This window comes from Ptychodera flava, unplaced genomic scaffold, assembly GCF_041260155.1.
Source record: "Ptychodera flava strain L36383 unplaced genomic scaffold, AS_Pfla_20210202 Scaffold_88__1_contigs__length_448041_pilon, whole genome shotgun sequence".
Taxonomy (NCBI): Eukaryota; Metazoa; Hemichordata; class Enteropneusta; family Ptychoderidae; genus Ptychodera; species Ptychodera flava.
Window position 1 is genome coordinate 86,227 of NW_027248410.1, and position 23,151 is coordinate 109,377.

A 23,151-nucleotide genomic window follows, 5' to 3' on the forward strand; every position below is an offset into this window, starting at 1 on the left:
CTAAAAAATGAATAAAAAATTAATAAATTGAAAAAAAAAAATCACCTTGATATATATATGTCAAAGTGACTCTCTTAAACGAAAAGGTCACTGAGTGTTTTGAGATTTGTTCGTCGATTCAAGAAGTTTATCATTATACGGCTAAAATTTTATAAAACATAACAATGCTATCTGACGGCGGATAGTCTTATGGACCTTCGGCTACACGACTACACATCATACACGTGGGCAATTATTATGAAATCCCCAAATCATTTATTTTTAATTTTAATTTGTTTCCATTCAAAACCAATAAACACATTTGCATTGGCAATACATCAATTTATTTACCATATTTATTGTGAATGTATTTTGACTTGGTTAATTTTTATAATATATATTTCCCTAAAATAACTTCGACATTCATAATCAAAATGAATTTGATGCTGACTAAGGATGTATGACGTATATACAATATGAACGAAATTTTTAAATATTTGAAAAATTCCAAAATTTGAAAGGAGCACATTACAATCTACATGTCACCATATGGTAGCAGGAGATCATACAATTTGTGTGTTCCATAAGTCTACATATTGAAACAACGAAACAACTCTGAAAAAAGCAATTTTTTCCCCTCGAAGAAGAATACATAATTAACACTGAAATGCCTTACTTGCATTCAGTTACCGTTGAAAAGCAACACAAGGTTAGATATTGAAACGAGATGAGGATAACTCTTAGAATTTTAATTTTCTTCTCGAATATAAATTAACACATAAAAAACAACAAAAAACACTAAAGCTCACATACAACTATCTACCAAAATGTACAGAGGGCTAAAGATACATCATTGTAAGTTGAATCATCCTTACATCAATGTGGTACACTTAATCAATCATTTTCGCATAATATTGTATTGTAACTGATCGTCAGAAATATTATGAGACAAAACTGGTTGACATTATCTGTCGTGCTAACTTCATGTTCATCTCGTCTTGTCCTTATACATAGCAAAGTGTATTCTGACTCATTTATCATAAGTAAGATACGTAGTTGTAAACGTTCCGACTGCAACTAATCGATTTAAGAATAACAGTAAGCTGAACAAATGCATTTAAAGAAATTTACAACACAAGCACCTAATTCCCGAAGCAAAATAGTCAAATTTAGTTGATACAGTGTGCTAAGCAAGGTCTGGTATAGCTTAAATCTGTCTATGAAGAAGTACATCTTTAAGTCAGAAGCATAAAGTGCTAATAAGGCTACATTTCGCATTCTTTATAATTGACCTGACCATACGTCCTTTCAAGTGAGAGTAACTATCACAGGATAATTACTCAGACTAAAGAGCCTAGGTCCTCGTAAACAGACAAAAGGATTCTGAACCCGATCATTGATAGTGTCAAAGGCTTCAGAAACTTTAAGCAAAGCCGATTCTGGTGGAATAGCAAGGGAAAATCGCCTTGACATTTCGGACAGTGTTTTGTACGTCAGATTTTACCTGTAGAAGTTACAGTATATCCTTCACTTCAATTATGTCTATGTTCTTTAATTTGGTTGGGGAAACCATGCAATTTACACAATGTTACTGAACTCGGCTTTTCTTATTGCGCTTTAACTTCGTCGATACATATATCCATTTCCCATGTGATTGCTCTATATTCGTGTTCCAAATTCTTTTGAAGAGAATACTACTCTAGGGTCCAATAATCATCCATCGTATCTGACATTATTATGGTAAATTGCGTAAAGTAGCGTTGTCGTATGTATGGTTGAACTGCGTATTCGTTGTCCGTTTGCTGGAATAAGGATTTAAATCGTGTACAGCCGTCACTTTATATGTCAGGCTTTGTTCGACTTGTCCCTGTTACAGCCTTGGAAGTTGTTGATATCCCGAGTTTCGTGAACATTTTCTGTATCTCTTCTCTTGCAATATCAACGCAGCAATCCTTATGGCGCAGGATTTTCATCAGGTTTGTAAAGGTACTCTCATAGATATAATCACCCTCAGATGACATGCAATCACCCTGTTTTCGAGGTACCCACCGGTTTGACCACTCTGATAAGATATGCTGTGTTATAGATTTTCTGGAGTCCTTTTCTTCCCAGGATGCGACTTCGGCCCGTTCGAACCCCATCAGGTCAGCCATCATTCTGTAATCACCCCCAGAATCCCTCCTTCGATCCATAATAATTGAAAATTCCTTCAGTGTATCTTGCAACATCCACTTGACATCACTTTGATACCCAAGGTTTCGAAGAACTTCAGAATCATACCCAAGGCAAAGTAACTCGCATACTTCTTCTTGCTGCGTTTTTCTTTCATCTAGCACTTGCTTACACTTCTTTTCTGCTTCTATGATCTCCCTTATGGTGTAGAAGCTGACGTTTTCAGGATCACTGTGATTTTTTAGAGAATCGGCACTCAGTATATGAACGTCGATATTGGTACCTGGGCAGCAGATATTTATGACATCATACACGTCATCTGTAACCAATTCAAGCATTCTGTAGCATTCGCCGATGTCGTCTTCCTTCTTTGCCCGTACACAGAGATGGATAGCTCTCCATCCTTTCGTCATGTAGATCAGACCCTCTACATTGCGGCAGACTTTCATGCCATTTTTCCAAATACCTTTTGTAGGGCTATCCATTTCTCTAAAGTGCCTCTCCAATCTGGTTTGAAGTCTTGGAAATAGTCCAGGGGAGAAGCTATCTGTCTCATCTCTGCATTGGAATCTTCTGCCGTAGTAGATACTCTTTGTACGATCCATTTCCCACTGATCCTTTGGCATATCATTTCCTAGCATACCAGGTATGACGAAACTTACATCATGGCCTTCAGTCGTCTCCTCAGTTACCTCAAAGAGCAGTTCTAATTCTTTCAGGAGATCAATCAACGAATCGATGTCGGCAAAGTCCTGAAAAACTACTTCGATATCACTTCTTGAGTATATCATTTTCTTGGTTAGTCGTTTTTCGTACTGAAAAAACATTTCCGGAGCAAGCATCGGACCAATGACTCTGGTGCACAACCATTGAGGGTCCAATACGATGATATCACCACCTCGTGTTAAAGTGCTTTCGATGTAAAGTATCTAATGAAAACAATAATACAAATACAAATTTTAAATAATACTTGTGTTTTCAAGCATGAGCGCTCTCCTTTTCATTTCTGTAATGCAGCGGTCAACAATGAAGAAAACTAGGTATAACAGGATTGGAAGTAATTTGGGATAATTGGACCTTTACATTACTCATAGAACAAGTGTGTAACGTAAAAAAAGATGAGGTTACATTTGTAGATTAAAGCGACATTACTTCACCATCCAATTATCCCAAATTAGTTCCAATCATGTTGTATTAAAATTGACAATCTGGTATCTCTCTGACACTAGATTACATTTAAATGACCATCATTTGTAACTTTTGACCATTTTTTTACCTCGGAATTACAAAGTTTATATGATAACTATTTTCAATATTATGACTTTTCAAGGAGTGTTAAAAACAAACTTGCTTGTCAATATCATGGCTGTCTATCCTCATATTTCTTCATATTTATTATACAAAGAGCTGACCTGCATGGCGGAAAAGACTTTTTAAATACCTCCAAACAGAATGCATGAAGTATTTCCATATCAAGAACATTATTTCAACGTTGCAATAGTTACAATTTACCTCCCCTTGATACTGTAGGAATCTCGTTGCTTTCTTCAGTAGCTCGTCATCGATAAGTGGCACGATCTCCTTAACTTTCTGTACATAAGAATCCCATTTGATGACTGGATATTTGCTAACAATCCATCGTCTTTTTTTACCAATGATATTTCCACATAGTTTTGGGACAAATTCTTCTCTCTACAATTTCAGTAAAAATGTCAAACATTGATTGAGAAACCAATATTAGATAGAATATCTGGAGAAAGTAACCAACAGCAACCATTTTTTGTCGGAATAAGCCACACAAGTTTTTTGAACTAGAGAGTTATCAGAAGCCAATTTCAGTCGATTTGTCGCGTAAACAATGCTTGGAAGTAATGATAGTGGCCTTGTCTATTGAAGTCTTTGTTTTTTGCTTGTTTGTTTGTTTGTTTGTTTGTTTGTTCGAGTCATCCACGAGCCAACAAATATGAGTTCTACTTGCAATTTTAATGTATACGATGGCATTGCTATCGATACATACCTTAGCAAGTTTAAAACATGCCCGTAGTGTGTCCATATCTCTATGTTGTGAGTCATGGCAATTCAGTATGAACGTCTCGTCAAGGATACTCAGATATTTTCCAAACATTTTCTTAGCTTCTAGATGTATTTCTCTGTACATAGCGTCAGCTAAAAATCAAATTTTAAGTCAATAAAATATCGATAAAACATGTAATTGTTTGTTAAGTTATCAGCGCGATATTTGAACGTTTAAAGAACTGATTGCATAGTGTTACTTCTACAAGTAACAATGATTTCATCAGAAGATTCCCTGTAACAACTTGTTAACTTGACGAAATTTAGTTTGAAAGATAATTATGTTTTTATACAAGTGCAGTATGTTTTGCAGACGTTTATTTTACTAACCTTGCTTGTGGGTTCCCATTTTCAACTGATCTGCCCTACTCGCTACCAGTATGACAGTTGGTTGAAGATGACCTTCTGAAATACTTTTCGTAATAATGGCCTTGATGAAAGCGAGCCAAGAGATGACCTTTTAATAGATGTTTTGTAGAAGATAAAATTAATTCAAGCAAAGGACATTTACTTTTCTAACTCTTAAGGATTTTAGTTATTTTAGACACGAAGTGTCGTTAGTAAAACTGCCACACTAGAAGAAAACAAGAAGTTCGTTATTGTACACATGTCTGTCGGCAGAAAAATATGTTCATTAATGTTAAAAGTTAGCAATACCTCAGGAGAAAATGTTTTACTTTTATGCTAGTGCGATAGAATAGAGAAGTGTGTGCAATATGTGTTCCGTTTTCACGACAGGAACGTTCGATCAAACAGTTATACCCTACTTCCCTACTTTGCTATCATGATCAGGGGTTGAATCTCACATCTAAACATTTGCAAATATATCATCTTTTTGTTTTCACAACTTAGACACTGCAGGAACGTTTCGCAAGACTCATAATTTTTCATAAAAGTGTTTCGCTAGCACCACCATTACTGTTCTTGTTTTACATGCTTTGCTGAACTCGTCGTTATTGCATGCAAACGTATCGTAAAAGCAGGTTCTCTTCATTTTGCGGGACTGACATGGTGGTAATATATTCTTAGGGTATGTGTTTGCCACTTCAGACCATTGTATTTGAAAATTGCTGGCTAGTTGAAAATTGCATTCCTGTAGTTAACAGCCGAGGAGCAGGAGATACAATACTTGGTATAAGGCAGAGGATAAAAACTGCAACAAGTTAAAACAAACACAGTAAAATACTGACCGACCAGCAGGAAATAAAACACTTGCAAATAGCAGATACTAAAAAAAGCAGACGTTTCGGGTGCAACCCTTATTCAGTAGCCTACTAAAACTCGTTGGTTAAACGTCGAGGTACAAGAAATTGAAACAACCAATCAAACTACAGAACGATCAAACGCACTAAAATATGTATTCATTCCGGCTAGTGCCGAGGTGTCACGTTTAAAAATTGTGGCCTGTTCGACTTTGTGACGGGTAGAGTCGGTGGTAAAAATAATAGCACACACTGTCATATCAGACCGACCGCTGTGGGGTGGAGTAAAGAAATGTTTGGTCACAGGGTATGCAAGCTTGATGTCCCGATCGCAACGATAACATAGTTATAAATGAAGCCTACTGATAAGGAAGGGGCTGTGGTAGTATGGCGTAAAGATTTGTAAAGTTCTGAGGCACAAAGGCTGATTTCTGACACATCCTTCTATAAACATCTCGACACCGACATCACAAATAAACATGATAGTATCCTCCAACTACTATCAGTGACCTAGTTGATGATTACCTTCTGCTTGACGATGCAAAATCATTGATCACCTCGTATCCATGCACGTCTCACTTTTACTTATTACCTAAAATCCATAAAATTGGTAATCCTGGCCGTTCCAATGTCTCTGCATGTTCCTGCCCCACTAAACTTATCTCAACATTTCTCGACAATACTTTCGCCGGCATCATGAATGCGCTTCCAACTTTTGTCAAAGACAAATCCAATGCCATCAAGATCTTCAACATCTTTAAGTTTACAGGTGCCCATAGATGTATATTTACACTTGATGTTAAGGCTCTTCCATCCCTCATAAGGATGGTCTCAAGGCACTAGCATATTTTCTTGACGGACGAGACGTTATGGATCCATCCACAACTGTTTTAATTCGCTTAACTTTAAATTGCTTCACCTTTAATAGTAACTTTTACATACAAGTTCGTGGTGTTGCCATGGGTACATGTATGGGACCTTCTTATGCTTGTTTATTTGTTGGTTATATCGAACAACAGATAATACACTCATATATCGGTCGCATTTCCGGGCTTTTTAAACGGCATATTGATGTCTGCTTTGGTGCAACATCTCAATGAGGCACTGGATTAGATAATTTTATTGAATTCGTTTTTACTTTTCCACCCAGCACTGGAGTTTACTTCCACTGTTTCAAACACATCCCTTGTATTTCTTGACACATCAGTATCTATCAAAGGGGACTCGCTGTCTACTTTCATACATTATAAATCCACACTCACAAGCATACGTCCTATTCAGCTCATCTCACCCCAGTCGGTGCAAGGAATCCATTCTATTTTCACAGTTTCTTCGGCGCGCGCTTGGCACATTTGCTCTTACCAAAAGGATTTTGAGCAGCAGCTAGACACTATAAGCACTTGGTTCTCGGCTCGGGGTTATCCCCGCTCTATAGTGGACAAAGCCAAACAGCGCATCGAACCACTAACACAGGAGGATGCGCTAATACCAATCACCCGTTCTCAATGCGATTGTATTTCTCTTGTGTTTAACATACCATCCTTTTCCACATATAATCCGCATCTTTGACGAGTATTTCCATCTTAACCAACTCCCCTAACACACAGCATATTTTTTTCGGCACCTCCCTTCACGTCATTTCGACGTGATTTGAATATCAAAGACCTGCTCAATCGTCCCAGTTTACCTAATCGTGACTGCGGAACTGAAAGGTCACCATGTGACCGTGGAGTGTGTCACACCTGCCAGCATACTATTACTACCAATTTCATTCAGGCCAGCGTGGTAAAGTCAATGTTTCCGGCGTGTTTACAAGCACATCGGCTATTATCCGTCACTGCATCAAAATGCAAACGCTGCAGCATGTTATTTATTGGCGACAAAAGCGTCGCTTAGGCGATTGCTCTGCTGAACGTCATCGCACCATGACCGACAACAAGCTTGCATACTCGGTGGCCAAGCGTTACGCCACCCCACCGCTGTCGGACTGACATGGCAGTGCGTGATACTATTTTCCACTACCGACTCTACCAGTCATAAACTCGAACAGGCCACAATATTTAAATTTGGCACTCTGGCCCCAGCCGGAATGAATAAATATTTAAATGCGTTTGATCGTTCTGTAGTTTGATTGGTTATTTTAATTTCTTGGGTCTCCACGTTTCTCCAGCGAGTTTTAGTAGTGACGAAGGGTTGCACCCGAAACGTCTGTGTATTTTTAGTCTCTGCGATTAACAAGTGTTTTATTTCCCGCTGGTCGGTCAGTATTTTACTGTTTTGTTTTAACTTGTTGCAGTTTTTATATTCTGCCTTTTAACAAGTATTGAATTTCCCGCTCGTCGGCCAATATTTCACTGTATTCATTTTAACTTGCTGTAGTTTTATCCCTCTTTTCAGGTCGTTTGTAATTCCTACAGTTAACTGCGCATGGGATATGGGAGTAAAGTTAGGAGAGAGAATGAATAGAGTGTGTCACCAAAACATAAAGCAGTTTCTTTTTGATAAATTATACTAGGGAATATTATTTGAAAAAATTGTAATAATAAAGGAAGGTAGGTTATTAAAAGAGGAGCCAGTGGCTTTCCAGTCCCGTGAATGAAGAGCATTTGTGACTTTTATGACACGCTCTACACAAATAAGATAATTTTTCATTAGGGCAAACAACTAGCGGAGAAGAATTATCTCGAAAAACATGTTTGGCTTTAACCTTCCCTCTATGCACTAAAACCGGACCTGTTTACACATTAGTTCATTCCATTAGCAGTCTGCGCTCAAGGTTGGCAGTTCGTATTGTTTGTTTGTGGCCCGCCATTCATATTTCCGAATCCTCGTTTTTTTCAATCACAATTCACTAAACCGACTTTTTCTGTAATTGATCCACGAAATAAAATATCTGGAAACAAGTTTTCATTTCAGTTTGCCTAAGCGATTATCTATATTGAAGGGTTGTCCTTTTGTAATACTTTACATATTAACTTAACCTGTTGTGACTTTCTCAAAAAGAAATTGTTGTGTTTTTTTTTTCTTCTTTTTCCCCGGACATACAGTTTCACATGTAATATAATATATATATATATATATATATATATATATATATATATATATATAATATATATATATATATATATATATATATATATATATATATATATATATATATATATATATATATATATATATATATATTTATCACATGAACTGGCCCGTATCTCCACCTGTGTGACGTACACCATTACAGATAAGAAATCCATATTACCCCTGTTGTACGTCATCATATTACCCCTGTTGTACGTCATCAACCGGAACTTTTTTCCTGCATGGTACCTTTCTACCTGCACGTCGAGACGCGACGAACACAGACCGATTTGTCTTGATCGATGCCGTGCTCTCATGACATTTTACAAAAAAGGTGACCCGACAAATCCGCACATGGAAACATAGACGGCATGTCCAACGAACTTTCGAGCCGCAAAAACTATAGCTATTACTGAAAATCGAATGGGGATACCGTTGATCGTTTTTAATGGCTCAGTAACGACGCGTCGTGGCTAGGCTCCAGTCGAGTCGTAAAGGCTCAATGTGGAAGTCGTACCTGTATAGTACCTGGCGATCCCGGTTGGCGATAAACCTGAAATCTACACTCAACGTAGGTATAACTGAATAAATGAGTACAGTATAATCTTCGGGAAAGCGACATAGGCGGCAAAGCATAAAGTCATTCGACTAACAACGATAAATGTCCTTCATCACACAAAAAATTCCGTAATGTAGCTCGGAATCAAACCCTCAGTGTAAGGCTGTAGCGATCGAAGACATAAGCTGTCTAGCTGTATTATAACTCTTCAGTGCAGCGCCGTGGAATCCGATGTATTTCGAGAGTTGACTCAGACAACACACACATCAGAACGGAGTTTCCGTCCAGTAATACAATTAGGATGTATCAACGGGCGAGATATGTGTCACTGCAAACATCAAAGTCCGTCAGACGAAAACATTGACGACCGAGATCGGGATCCGATTTGACACCGGCGGAGACCGGTGACGGCAGCATTGTGGCCACACACAAACAAACATGCGATGTGGCCTACTATTTGTGTCATCGAATTGAATCTCGCCAAAGTCGAAAACTTGTGTGATTTTTTCAAAAGCCACAGCATCTCTAAGAAATACTGTTTCGATCGTGTCGTTGCATTTTACTTCATAAATCTATTCGTAAATATTGTAAATACTATGGCTATCCGTCGCTAGCGCGGTGAAAGCCATGTCCGCCGATAGACGACTTGCCTGGCATCGACAGCGCGAGACAATGATTGACACGTTCACGTGACCGAATCCGTGTGTCTGATCGGTAGAATATCGTTCCATGTATCAAAATTTGAACTTAATGGGATTTATGAATGAAAGTATCTGCTTGGTGACGGACCGCTTTACCCCTTAAATGAAAGTGATCCGCGTAAATAAAAGACAAATCGCGACGAAATTCATGCAATTTGTTACAATAATTTTGATTCCTCTGCGTCAAAAGAAAAATAAGAAGACTGTTCATGTGATAAATATATAATCCCATGGTATTTTTCTCTGTTTGACGTCATCGTACACTCGTGTTTTTCGCGGAGCCGCACAACTTCTCGCCTTCGGCTCGAAGTTGTACGGCTCCGCGAAAAACACTCGTATACGATGACGTCAAACAGAGAAAAATACCATGGGATTATATATATATATATATATATATATATATATATATATATATATATATATATATATATATATATATATATATATAATATTTCTTTTTTAACTTTCTTCGGAGGGCGCTGTACTTTCGCAAACTAGGGATTGTGTTTTTCTTCGCTCCATATTGTTTGCAAATTTTTCGAGACTTTCAAGTAAGTTTACAATTTTTTTAACTCTGTTATTTTGACCGGTATCCTATGCTGTACACAGTAAACGAACATAGGCAACAATTTTCAGAAAGGGAAGAAGAGTAGAATTCCGAGACATTTCACTTGTCAGCAGAGCCGCTAACGCAGGAACATGGCCGCTATCGGAGTGGATGATGTCAAGCAAATCTCCATGGTCTTTAATGACATCTATAGTAAGGGCAAAGATAATTACTTGACCGAGGAAGAAGTGTATATAGCAGCGTAGTCAGTCATATAAGCAAACAACCTGAGATGCATTCAGTTTCCAAGGGGAGTTTGTCGAATGTATCTAAATGGACAACAGGATAGAGCCAAACTTTTGTGTACCAGCATCACGATGAGACACCTCATAAAATTTTCCCTTTGTGAAATGTCATGAAGGAATTCGGCTAACGGTAAAGGGTTTGCCATATTCAGCTAACAACTCGCTGATTGTCACCAAAATGAATAAATGCAACTGCGAAGTGACTGAAATTGAGGAAAAACGCTTGCGAGTAAATGGCAAACTCACTGATTGCAGAACGGGCAACAGATGTGTGTGCTTGAAATAGATCGCAATACCAATCCCAACTTACGGTGTCAGAGTGGGGAAATTTGTCACCAGTGTCTACTGCAGACGACACGTGATCGGTTGGCTCATAATGCTGCTGAGCTTGACCAAAAAGATGCAATATACTCAGACATCAGCGATAATGTCTGCTTGAGTAGTAACACGAATGTGATGCAAACTAATGATCAGATAAGTGAAGAAGCTTCGCCCGAAATATCTATGCGGAAGGATGAAATAAACGGCTTAGAAACTTTTATAGACAAAAAATTTGCAGAAACGGTAAACCCGACACACGAAAGCAGTCATGAAACCTCACAAGGAACTGAAGATACAGCCAATACTACCAACAGTAAATCAACACAGTGAAGCAAATAAGGTAAACGCTGGAAAACTGAATAGAAAAGATAAAAAACCAGGCGGAAAAAAAGGAATATCAACTGCGATGGTCGACGATAACAAACAAGATGCCATACAACTCCGTCGTTTGCGATCGCTAGATTCTATCCCACAACGTACCATCTTGTCCCTACTGCAAGCAAGCCGTCAACAAACGCTGGTGTCAAGAGTCGAAGAAGAGAACAACAACTCCTCCAGAACACCCAGGCAGTAAACTCCACAAAACACGTATGGGAACATTAAAGATCTGAGACGTTTTAATATTTGATTAGCTTATTATGTCTAATGACTCTTTGAGAATATTATTAGTTAATGTAAAAGGTTTGAGAGAAAAAGGATGAAACGTGCTTCAATTTTAGATTGCTTTAAACACTAAAGGCTAAAATTATAATGCTGCAAGAAACGCATGTTATACACAATATCGAGCATGAGTTTAATATGCAGTGGGGTAGGGATGTGTTCCATTCTTTTGGCGGTTCACAAAGTTGTAGTGTTGCAATTCCTTGTTCGCCATCAGTCAATTGCAGTCTTATATGTTGAAAATGCGATGGTGATGGCGGGAAACTGCTTGTTAATTGTGAAATAGATGATACAATTTAAGTGTATGCGCCAAATTACTATTAACGGCGCAATTCTTTTATTCTTGATCTCATGTCATGGGTAAATGAGGGGCATATTTTTGAGCTGTATATTGGCGGTGTTTTTAAGTGTATTATTGATATTTATAAAGACAAAAAAATGGGCCACACCACCGGTGTTTTGAATTCAAAAACTGCCATCGAGAAACGTGTCGCGTTCTTAAAGTTGTTGAATCTGGAGGGAAAAGAATCCAAAGGCTAAATCCTCACATTTTGACGAGTTTGGATCACTTTTTCTCTTCAAAGGTGCAGTTATATTTGTTATTGAGAATCATGATAAACGTGGAGCATGTATATGGCGGTTTATTGAAAGATTAACACCAGCCTATCGAATAACAATTTATAAAAAGAGAGGATTCGGTGTGTAATTGTATTTTTCAGCCCAACTCTAATGTTTGCTTGTTTGTTGTTGTTTTTTTCTCTGAGAATTTGGTGATTATGGCTTTGCTATAATCATTGTTAACGTCTGGAGGGACACGGAGAGAAGGGTTTAGACCTTGACATGTATGGGTCACCATGCATCACCTACACCAACCACTTGCTGGATGCACTTTAGACGTAACCTAATCTACCAACTGCCCTCATTTACCGTTATCTAAACAACTTGTGTCACCCTTTCCGCGTCATTATCCATGCATATATCAGTGTGATCAAAGCTATATATCTTCAATTTCAACTTCTGCCACGCTCAAGTTCACACCATAAAATTCCCACCCACCCTCCGCAAAAAACAGGAAAAAAAGGAAAAAAGTGCTTGCTGCAGGGTAGCAGCTCACAATAAAGGACACTGTATGTCTCTATATTGACAGCTTTACACAATAAAGTTCCAGGGGGTACTCTCATTGGCCTGCAGCGGGCGACCGATAGCACGTTGCCTGATGCACAGTACCCGGAGTCCGGTACTGCCTGCAGGCCGCCATGACGATTGACCCGGATGCTGTCACCACCGCCATAACAAAAGAACTCCACCTCGGCCACACAATTGGCCTGTTCGCCGTGCCACCTCTGCCAAACTTCGTTGCAACTCGCTTGGACTTCGGACTAAAAAATTAGGCAGCCACCGCATAATCATGGACTTATCCCAACCAAGGAATGATAGTGTCTACCAGTACATCAACAAGGAAGACTACACCCTCGCTGCTCCAGCGTGGATGATGCCATCGCGATATCACAGAGACTTGGCCAAGGTGCACTCATCACAAAAGTGGACATTAAACACATGTTCCGACTGTGTCCGGTACGGAAGGCGGACTGGCACCTCCTCGGCTTTAAATGCCAAGGACTGTTCTTCTTCGATCGTGTGCTTCCCTGTGGTCTTCGCTCCGCACCATTCCTATTCAACCTCCTGGCCGAAGCACTCCTCTGGATTGTCAAACGCAGAGCAAAGTCTCAGGACTTACTGCATTACCTGGACGACTACTTTGGTGCTGCCCCAACACTCCCCTCGATGCCAGAACCTCCTCGACACCATGCTCAAAACATGCCACGACCTCGCAATACATATAGCCCCTGAAAAAGTCGAAGGCCCATCACCCACCATCACATTCCTGTCCCACCATCACTTACCATGACACTACGCTTGCCAGACGATAAGCTACAGGACCTGATTCAAATACTTCCCACTTGGCTCCACCGACACTCATGCACCTAACGGGAGTTGCTATCCCTCATCGGCACCCTCATTTTTGCGTGCAAGTGCATTCCCGCAGGCCGCATCTTCCTCTGCCGCATGATCGACTTAAGCACAACTGTGCACAAGCTGCGCGACAAGATCAATCAATCTGATGCCTTCCACCTAGACGCAAAATGGTGGTGCGACTTCATACCAACATGGCACGGCAGGGCCTCATTTCTCGAAACTGAGTGGACCCTCTCTCGCGACCTTGACATCTACACCAACGCCTCAGGCACTATAGGCTCTGGTGGCTACCACACAGGTCACTGGTTCACCATTGCATGGCCTTGCTCTCTCCAATCCTCAATTGGATGGAAAGAGATGTACCCAATACTAGTCACCTGTTCAATTTGGGAGCATCGCAGGCATGGCCGCCGAGTGCTGTTTCATTGTGACAATCAAACTATTGTGCACATCTCGAAAAAGGCACAACGAGATGCCCGCACATCATGAAATGAGTAAGGATCATCTTTTATGAGGCAGCCAAAGGAAATTTCCATGTCATGATTGCCCATGTCAGTGGAATTGATAGCTCAATTGCTGATGCACTTTCTCGTTTACAGACGGAGAGATTCAGAGCACTGGTGCCCGAAGCAGATACCGGCTCCACACCTGTACCAACGCGACTATGTCCACGCCGCTTGCTACACAACAACTGACGGAACTAGCAACTGCCTATATCAATAACAGTGTGGCAGGGAACACGCGGCGCACATACCAGGTAGGACAAAATTGCTACATGGATTTCTGCTTATCACATGGACTGGGGCCTTATCTATCACAGCCAGGACAGCCATACTCTTCATTATAAACCTGGCAAACCGAGGGCTAGCATACTGAACCATAAAGGTGTACCTAGCTGGGGCGATGCGTCGCTGCGTTGAATGCGGGTATGCTGACGTCGTAACAACGCATGGTCTTCTGCAACAGACACTGCAAGGGATCAGGAGAAGCATTGGAGAAGTACGCTGGCCACGACAAACAATCACAATTGACCTGCTCCGTCGCCTCTGTGTCAGCGTAACGACATGTGCAGCAACAACAAGCTCATGGTATTGGCAAGCTTAACACTGGCATTCTGAGGGTAATTGAGTTCACCGTGCGAACACCTATGAAATTTGATGTAAACGCCACATTGCTAGCCCGGGACATAGTGCTAACGGACTTGATTGAAATCAGGATAAAGTCATCAAAGACTGACCCATACGCTCATGGGCACACCCTCCGTATCGCTCCAACCGGGACCTCTGTGTGTGCGGTCCGCGCCTATGGCAAGTATGCCAGGAACCATGGCTACATGTGCACTGAGGAACAGGCGTTCCAATTCGTGGATGGCACATGGCTCACGTGACATAGAGTGAACCAATGCCTATGGGAACTGTTTACCCAGGCAGGAACTACCGATGCTAAACTGTATGCGACGCATAGTTTCTGCAGTGGCGCAGCCACAACCGCTGCTGAAGCCGGCTTATCTGACTGGCTCATAAAGACACTGGGCAGATGGAGGAGTGACGTGTACCAGATATACATCAAGACACTGCGGGAGACCCTTGACGTACTACTGAAGGTACTCGCGACTTGCCAACAATTCGACATTGCACTCGTTTCTCGGTGGACAATGCCAATGTTGTAATGGCGCTACATGAACTGTAGAGACATGAAACGTTAGGAACAATGAACATATACTATGAGACATTTTCCAGTGGCGCATGGTCACCATGGGGGCCTGTATTGCTGCTGCACTGTAGCCATGCATGCCCACGGTTTGGCCATAATTTGGGGTGTACTGTCATGGGCCTGCAGCAGGCGACCAGTAACACGTTGCCTGATGCACGATACCCGGAGTCCGGTACTGCTGCCCAGGCCGTCATGACTCCTCGTCGTCCCCGCCGTCGCAGTACATGCATAACCCCTCATTTCGGCCAAACACTTGTCTCTGTGTCGTTCCTTTGCGTTAATGGGTGATTATGGCATTGCTGTAATTATTGTTAACGTCTGGAGGGACACTGGGAGAAGGGTTTAGACCTTGACATGTATGGGTCACCATGCGTCACCTACACCTACCACTTGCTGGATGCACTTGAGACGTAACCTAATCTACCAACTGCCCTCATTTACCGTTATCTAAACAACTTGCGTCACCCTTTCCACGTCATTATCCATGCGCATATCCGTGTGATCAAACCTATATATCGTCCATTTCAACTTCCGCCACGCTTAAGTTCACACCAAAAAAATCCCACACACCCTCTGCAAAAAAGGGAAAAAAGTGCCTCGCTGCAGGGTAGCAGCTCACAATAAAAGATACTGTATGTCTCTATATTGATAGCTTTACACAATAAAGTTCCAGGGGAGGGTACTGTCATGGGCCTGCAACGGGGGACTGGTAGCACGTTGCCGGATGCACGGTACCCGGAGTCCGGTACCGCCGTCAAGGCCGTCATGACACCTTGTCGCCCCTGCCGTGGCAGTACATGCATAACCCCGGATTTCGGCCAAATCGGATTTCGGATTGTCTCCGTGTCATTCCTTTGTGTTAAACATGACTTTAAAATATACTATTCGAAAGAAAAGGCTGCAAAAGAAACTGCTAAATCGAGGTATTTAGAACAGGAATTTGAGATTGTAGATAAAAGAATAGACCAGTAACTTTACCCCATCGTTCTGACTTGTTACGAGTGAGTGAAGAATAAATTGAAGAATATACAGTAGTTTCTGTACTTTCTATTATTATAGAGTTTTACCGGGAAAAAAATCAACATGTGGCAGAATACGTTCCCATGCAAATCGGTATGTTAAAGGGGGAGATCAACAAAAATTGCTTTGAATCTCGAAACGCGTAATGTCACCAAACGCACAAACACTAAGCCAAAGTCTGGTGACAATGTAGTTTCATGTCATAATGAAATTTTGAAAATGTGTGCACAATTTTTACTCTCATTTGTATTCTTCCGAAAATGTTTCAGGTGATGAGACTGAGTCTTACTTAAATAAGATGTGTGTAGATAGAGAACAAAAATATAATTTGGATATGGCAATAACAAATGAAGAGTGTAAAAGAGCGATTTTGAAAAAAGGGAAAACCCCAGGGTATCATGGTGTACCATCTGAATTTTTAATGGGACTCTCTGGTATGTACTGCTGAAACTCTTAATGGTTCAATCCAAGAACGACTGACAAGGAATTCTATCTTAAGGGTCCAAGACAAGTAATTGACCTTTTTAAGCTAACGATTCTCTAATCGTTAATGTGCTCAGAACGCCTATATATAGGGAAATATTTGGTTACCATATTGTCACCGTTGTTTAAACAACAATGAGGTGACGGGTAATTTGCATAACCTTTCAAAAATCGGTTTTCCCTTTCTTTTGATTCAATGCTTAGAGATATGTGGCTGAAATTTGTGCGAGTGCAGGCTGTCCTAAGGATCTTCCAATGTTTGTCTCAGAATTTTTATGACTTTTTAAAACACTTCGTATGCCAGAAACACTTACAGACTGGTGAATTTAACACTATTTGATTTAATGTGATCAAAAAAGCAAGATATAAGAAATCTGAGACACATTTTGGGTAAGCGGCGTGACAGCTTGCATTCCAGAAAGTTTGAGTCCGATATTTTGAATTATTGAAAACCAATTTTTGAAAGGCTATGCAAATTATCTGTTATGAAAATAATACTGACATTATGGTTACCAAAATGTTCCTCTTTATATAGACTTTACGGGTTTCTGAGCTTATTAACCACTAAATAATTGTTAGATTAAAAAGGTCAGTTTCTTGTCTTGGAACCTTCATCACAATCCTTTGCTGTTTTTGAATTTCTGTACAAGAAAGGAGAGCATAGGGACTTGAGTAATTAGAGACCGATTAGTTTACTGAACACTGGTATTACGTTGCGTGCATTCTTACGAAACGTCTTCAACCAATTCTGAAAGACATAATTAACAGGAATCAAACTGCTCATATAGAGAATAGAGTTATTTGAGAAAATGTAAGGTTGATTTTTGATGTCTTCTCATTTTCTTAAGCAGAGGATTTGCCCTGAGCTATTCTATTTCTAGACTTCACAAAAGCTTTTGATAGTGTCCAAAGGACTTCTTATTTAAGGTTCTAGAAAAAAAAATTAACGTTGGTCACTACGTTCGGTCTCAGATAAAAACTATTTACTCCAACTGTACAGCATCTGTGATCAATAATGGATGGGTGTCTGAGAAATGTCAACTCAAGCAGGGCATCAGACAAGGATGTCCATTCTCAGCTCTGTTAGTTTTATTAGCTATAGAAATCCTTGTTATTCAAATAAGAACAGATAAAGAAATGCAATATGTCAACGAAAATGTTGGAAATATTCTCGAAAGGGAAATAAGACTTTGTCAAGTGGCAGATGACAATACTATAATTTTTATTTCAAATGAAGAGTCCATCTTAGAACCAATGTATATTGTAAATGGATTCAGTAGAGTCGCAGGTCCAGTTTTAAATAATAGGAAAACCGGAGGTCTTTATGTAGGAAAGTGGAAAAGAGGAAAAAGAAAATTGGCGATATCAGTTGGCCTGTTAAGCCATTGGAGTCTTTTGGTGTACATAATCATAACGACATTGACTTTGCTCGAGAACTTAATCTGCTGCAAGACTTGCCTCAATTGAAACTTTTTTGAACAACTGGTCTGCACGAAACCTAACACTCTATGGAAAAGTCATCTTGCTGAAAGTTTTAGCCTCTTCAAAACTTACCTATATTCCCAATCTTTGTATTGATTCCCACTATGTACTTATCAAACTTCAAAGATTGTTTGCATTCTTTATTTGGGGATCTAAAAGTGATATAGAGTCAAGCGATGCACTATTTTGGCGATTATTCCAAAGCTGGCATTAATGCACCTGATGTGTTCTGCCAGGATAAAGCGTTAAAAGCATCCTGGGATAATCGTTTAGTTTCAGAAACTGTATATTTTCAATTACCTTCATGAAAAATAACACCTTTTCACTACTGTTATAAAGGTGGTGTAGGTGATGTAATATTTTGCATGAATTTTACCGAGATAAGGCATTGTTAGTGTTTTCTTTCTTTGCCAAAGTTTTACAGACATGTTATACTTGCCTGGAAAAAGTATGGTCGTAAAAAAATCCAGTTAACGACACAAAGTCTATTCTGAATTACATTTTGTGTTGTAATAAACATATAACATTTATGGCTAAAACGTCATTCTCTCGACATTGAACTGATTCAGGAATTGTACAGAGAGGCACTTTATGAGAAACATGTCATACATGTTATCTTGATCAAAGAGTTGTTTCAATTGATTCGATTTATTGGAAAGCATATTTCTGCAATTATGCTAAAATTGAACATAGACAAAATTTGAACGAGTTTGAACTAACAGTTTTAGTTAGACTGTCAGACGATAGTGAACAGCTTAGTCTAGTTGAATAAAATAAGGTTGAACATAATGTTTAATTCACTAAAATTTGTTTAGCCTTAGGTTTATAAAAATGTAGATTAGAAGGTTCAGTTTGAATGTCACTGTAAGAAAAAAATTGAATTTCGAGAACTGTCAGTTTAGCAAGAGAACAACGCCATTCTGTCTTCATGTATAAATGTGTAAATACAATGCTGCCCAATCATGAACAATTGTATAAATAGAACAAAAGTCAGATAATTATCTGTGTAGACTTTGCGGCATTGCGGAAAACACAGAAAAAATGTCTTTTGGGATTGCCTTAGACTTGCACGCCTCTGCCAGGGAGTTAGCAATTTAATTGATACTTATAAATTTGTTTTATGTTATCGTTTAGAACGTCGTACATGTGTATATTTCTAATCCATTGAAGGACTATGACAATATCCTCTTAGGCTCTCATTAATTGTTGCATTTGTGTTTATCTCTTTGTGAACTTTTTATGTCAGATGCAGGTTCAAAGACAATTGCTATATGTGAGTTTGCTTTGCAATATGAATGCTGTCGGTGATTTTTCCCTAAAACATGAATTGTTCTTCTCGTCACTGAAAATCTTCACATTGTGAAAATAAATCGTATCAACTCGTATGCTGTCATTGATAAAACATCTCACAGCTAGACAAATGAAGCGCCGTATGGATTTGTGGATTCTTCTTTTGATACCTGTGCCTGAAACCAATATATCTGCATATTTGAGGCCCACGTCAAACAGTACTAAGATATGGTAATGAGTTGATTTACAATGAACGAAAATGACGCGAATAAAAATAATTATTAAACTTTCAGATCTATGAGACGTTAACAAGAATCAAAAATGGGACCCACGATATGTTTGGAAATTCATAAAACAATGTTTTCCGTTCGTTCAGTAAAACGATCATTTTTATCTAAGAATGGCTTTACGTATTTTCATACGAAATCATACGGTCACAGATCATCAGACATGATAGTATATAAATGCTTCCTAAAACTAGAAAGTGTTCATTAAAGCTCGTAAAACAATGATTTGTTTTAAGAAACATCTTCGGCCAATTGCTATTATTATTGATAATGTCGGTATTGTAATGTTTTTATATGGTATTCATAGAACAAAATATAGTAAGCAAAATTTTTATAAGACAGCATGAGAAATATACCAATAACACGAAATCAGCCACTAACTATTTAAATCTCTTTAAAAGGCCCAAGGTTTTTAAAAAATAGCGGTAGTACGAATTTTGTGAATGACAAGACGTTATTTAATTTGCCTTCTGATTTGGTAGATTATCTAATTGTATTGCGAACCGGTTCCGAATGTCAAGTAAAATGCACATGAGCAGCGAAGGTGCGTACTTAGATCAACTTCAACCCAGCCGTAACCGGTGCATAACCCTTGCATGCCAACTCGCCGTTAGTGTTGTGCAATCACTAAAACAGCATACAAAGTAATAAAATTAACGTGTATTTAAAGTGGCAGTAATAAATTTGCTCTGTTACAAAAACGTTTGATGTCTTACCTGGGTAAACATTACATCGAGTCTTAAAATAAGTTTTAAAAAAGCAAACACACAAATACCCCTGTCCACCAAACAGAACTGAAAAGATTTATTATTAGCAAAAATTAATATTCAATAACAGGTCTGTAGTTGGTCTGTTCTCACCTCTTTCTTTTGTTTCTCGGGTTCATCGGTGATCCTAAAGACAATAGTGAAGATGGAATTTTCCGCTGAGAGGAACATGTTGTGAGTGACATAATATTCTGTTTGTCCTGCAAAGTCCCAGACGCCGAATTTTCCAGCCTTTGAGATGTTAACCGTGGCCATGTCTATGCCAGGGGTTGGTTCATACTCTTCCTTCTCTGAAGCTGGTGCTTTCTCTTGTGACCGTTTAAAGAGTTTCGCATCGATGAAGCTCTATCAACAAAAATTCGACATCCATGACAAAATATGTTATGTAATTTACTTTTGCCTTAAAATGTCAAATTTATGAGCCAGCTTGTTGATATTGCTGCATGCGTTTGCCAATAGTTTGTGAGAGTATATGTTTTGATTGCTCGATTATGTATATCTCTACTATATATTAAGGTCGGAAAACATTGTTCTTCAAACGAGCTCGCATTGTTAGGTGTGAATATTTAGACGGAAATGTGAGATTTCATTTCAATTGCCCCTTACGGATCCGTATTTTCGAAGTAACATGCGCCTCGACTCATGTGATAAGACTTTCACAGTTGAAGAATTGTGTTTCAACGGCTACTTTTGACGCCCATAGAGTAAATAATACATTCACCCTTAATTTTGTCAAAATCAATAATTTAAAGGGATGATGGTCATTTTGATTTTCAAGTGTTTTTAAATGTTGTGTATGTTGTGTCTCTAGTACAAAGTTCTGCACCTTTACGCCAAGGTTTTAATTATGATTTGAAAAGGAATGGTTTAAAGTCCCCCTACAGAAAGTTTAAGCAAATGTTTAAGTCTTTCAATATCAAGAAGCAAACTACCTCAATGCTTGAAAACAAGGTCATGATGTAAAACTTTCTTTAAGAAATCTAGTTTTTAATCAAAGATCACTGTACCTTTTGAAAGGAACAAAATTATTTACCATAAATATAATGGAGATTGTTAAAGGATAAGAAAGACAATCATGTTTGCCGGAGTGTCAAGTAGAGTGATATGATATGAATATGAAGGGAACTATGTATTATCTGCGTGTGAATAATAAATCTTCATTTAGAGTCACTAGGCTTAGCATCCACGAATATGCCAAGCTTTAAACTGGGCCCTTTAAGAATAACTATAATTAAATAGCGTTATAATTAACCATTCGGCTGACTCAACTTGATGTTCTGTATTCAAATACAGTGTTTCACTTACACGCTGTAATGCATGTTTGAGAGTCGTCTTTCCATTACCACCGTATCCACACAAACAAATTTTCATGATATTGCGTTTTTCACTTGGTTGGTTCATGAGAGCCTTAAAGTCTTGTTGTCGGCGATACATCTAAGACACGAGAGTAAATATATGGTGAACATAAGCTTATATATCCAACATATGCAAACAAAACACTAAACATCTTTAACATGTTAATATTTAGATAAACAATGCTATTGAATGTCTTCGAAATCTTAGTATGATTATCCATCGTCAACTAACGTCCTGCTTCTAAGGCCATGAAACGAGCTATTGTCAATAGACGCATACGAAACAAGATATTTATGAAAAAAGTGAAACCAAATAAGTTGGTTATTTGTGGCTATTACTCTGTTATACATGTCAGTATGTAAGATATTACCTTAATAAAATTCATACAAAAGTTTGACAGTTTTAAAACGACATAATAAACTTATAGTTGATGGTATTTGAAGACTTGGTTTTTGACATCTCAAAGTGGTTACCTTAAGATGATTGGACAACTCAACCTTGATTTCTCTGTCATAGATAGTATTCAGGACAGCCTGAAATGAAGTAGTAAAAAAGGCGACATAAAAATATCATAAATTATTCATACATAAAATGATTGAAGTCTTTAGTGACCATGCAATGTTTACGATCAATCCAGCCTGGATTTCCTTATCCATTGACGAAAGGCTTCTGCGCAGAACCATTGAAGTTTTAGACTTCAACTAAAATATAGATCACTCAAACTTTTTTTTTCATTCAAGACTTCTTTCAGGTTAGATAAAAGTTTATTCTATTGTCACCAAGTAATATATTTATGTTTATTAACATAGCAGTAATGTAAGATTGTGTCATTTCTTTATGTTTATATTTCTTCTAGTCCTAGAGCTTATTTCTAGCAAAGTAATTGACTTGCCTTGTAATGGTGTTGCTGTCATAGTGATACTCCAGGAATATTCTTGCTACATTTTTATATTCTTCATTGACAGAAGCGTTCCTTCCGGCAATAGAAACTGCTGTTTCACCATCCTGTAAGAATAAAAGATTCAAAGATTTACATTTTTGCAGAACGAATGATGTACTTATGATGTACTATTTCCTCCGGCATTGTACTAGACTAGTTCAGATCAGAGATATTTTCGTGACCTCATCAGATTGTCGACTTTTTTACTATGACTTCTTTTATTGTTTTTTTGGTCATCTGAT

General features: G+C 38.7%; 1 protein-coding gene across 1 annotated transcript in view; it reads right to left on the bottom strand.

Moving 5' to 3' along the window:
* Nucleotides 1-300: 300 nt before the first annotated feature.
* LOC139129058 (death-associated protein kinase 1-like) overlaps nucleotides 301-23,151 on the bottom strand; it is a 42,738-nt gene continuing 19,887 nt past the window's right edge. The window contains exons 2-9 of the mRNA XM_070694731.1: nucleotides 22,858-22,974; nucleotides 22,443-22,502; nucleotides 21,919-22,047; nucleotides 20,707-20,958; nucleotides 4,555-4,681; nucleotides 4,169-4,317; nucleotides 3,664-3,843; nucleotides 301-3,080 (exon numbers count right to left, since the gene is read on the bottom strand). Of these exons, the coding sequence (XP_070550832.1) occupies nucleotides 1,818-3,080; nucleotides 3,664-3,843; nucleotides 4,169-4,317; nucleotides 4,555-4,681; nucleotides 20,707-20,958; nucleotides 21,919-22,047; nucleotides 22,443-22,502; nucleotides 22,858-22,974 (2,277 nt within the window). The 3' untranslated portion in view covers nucleotides 301-1,817. The remainder of the gene's footprint in view (nucleotides 3,081-3,663; nucleotides 3,844-4,168; nucleotides 4,318-4,554; nucleotides 4,682-20,706; nucleotides 20,959-21,918; nucleotides 22,048-22,442; nucleotides 22,503-22,857; nucleotides 22,975-23,151) is intronic.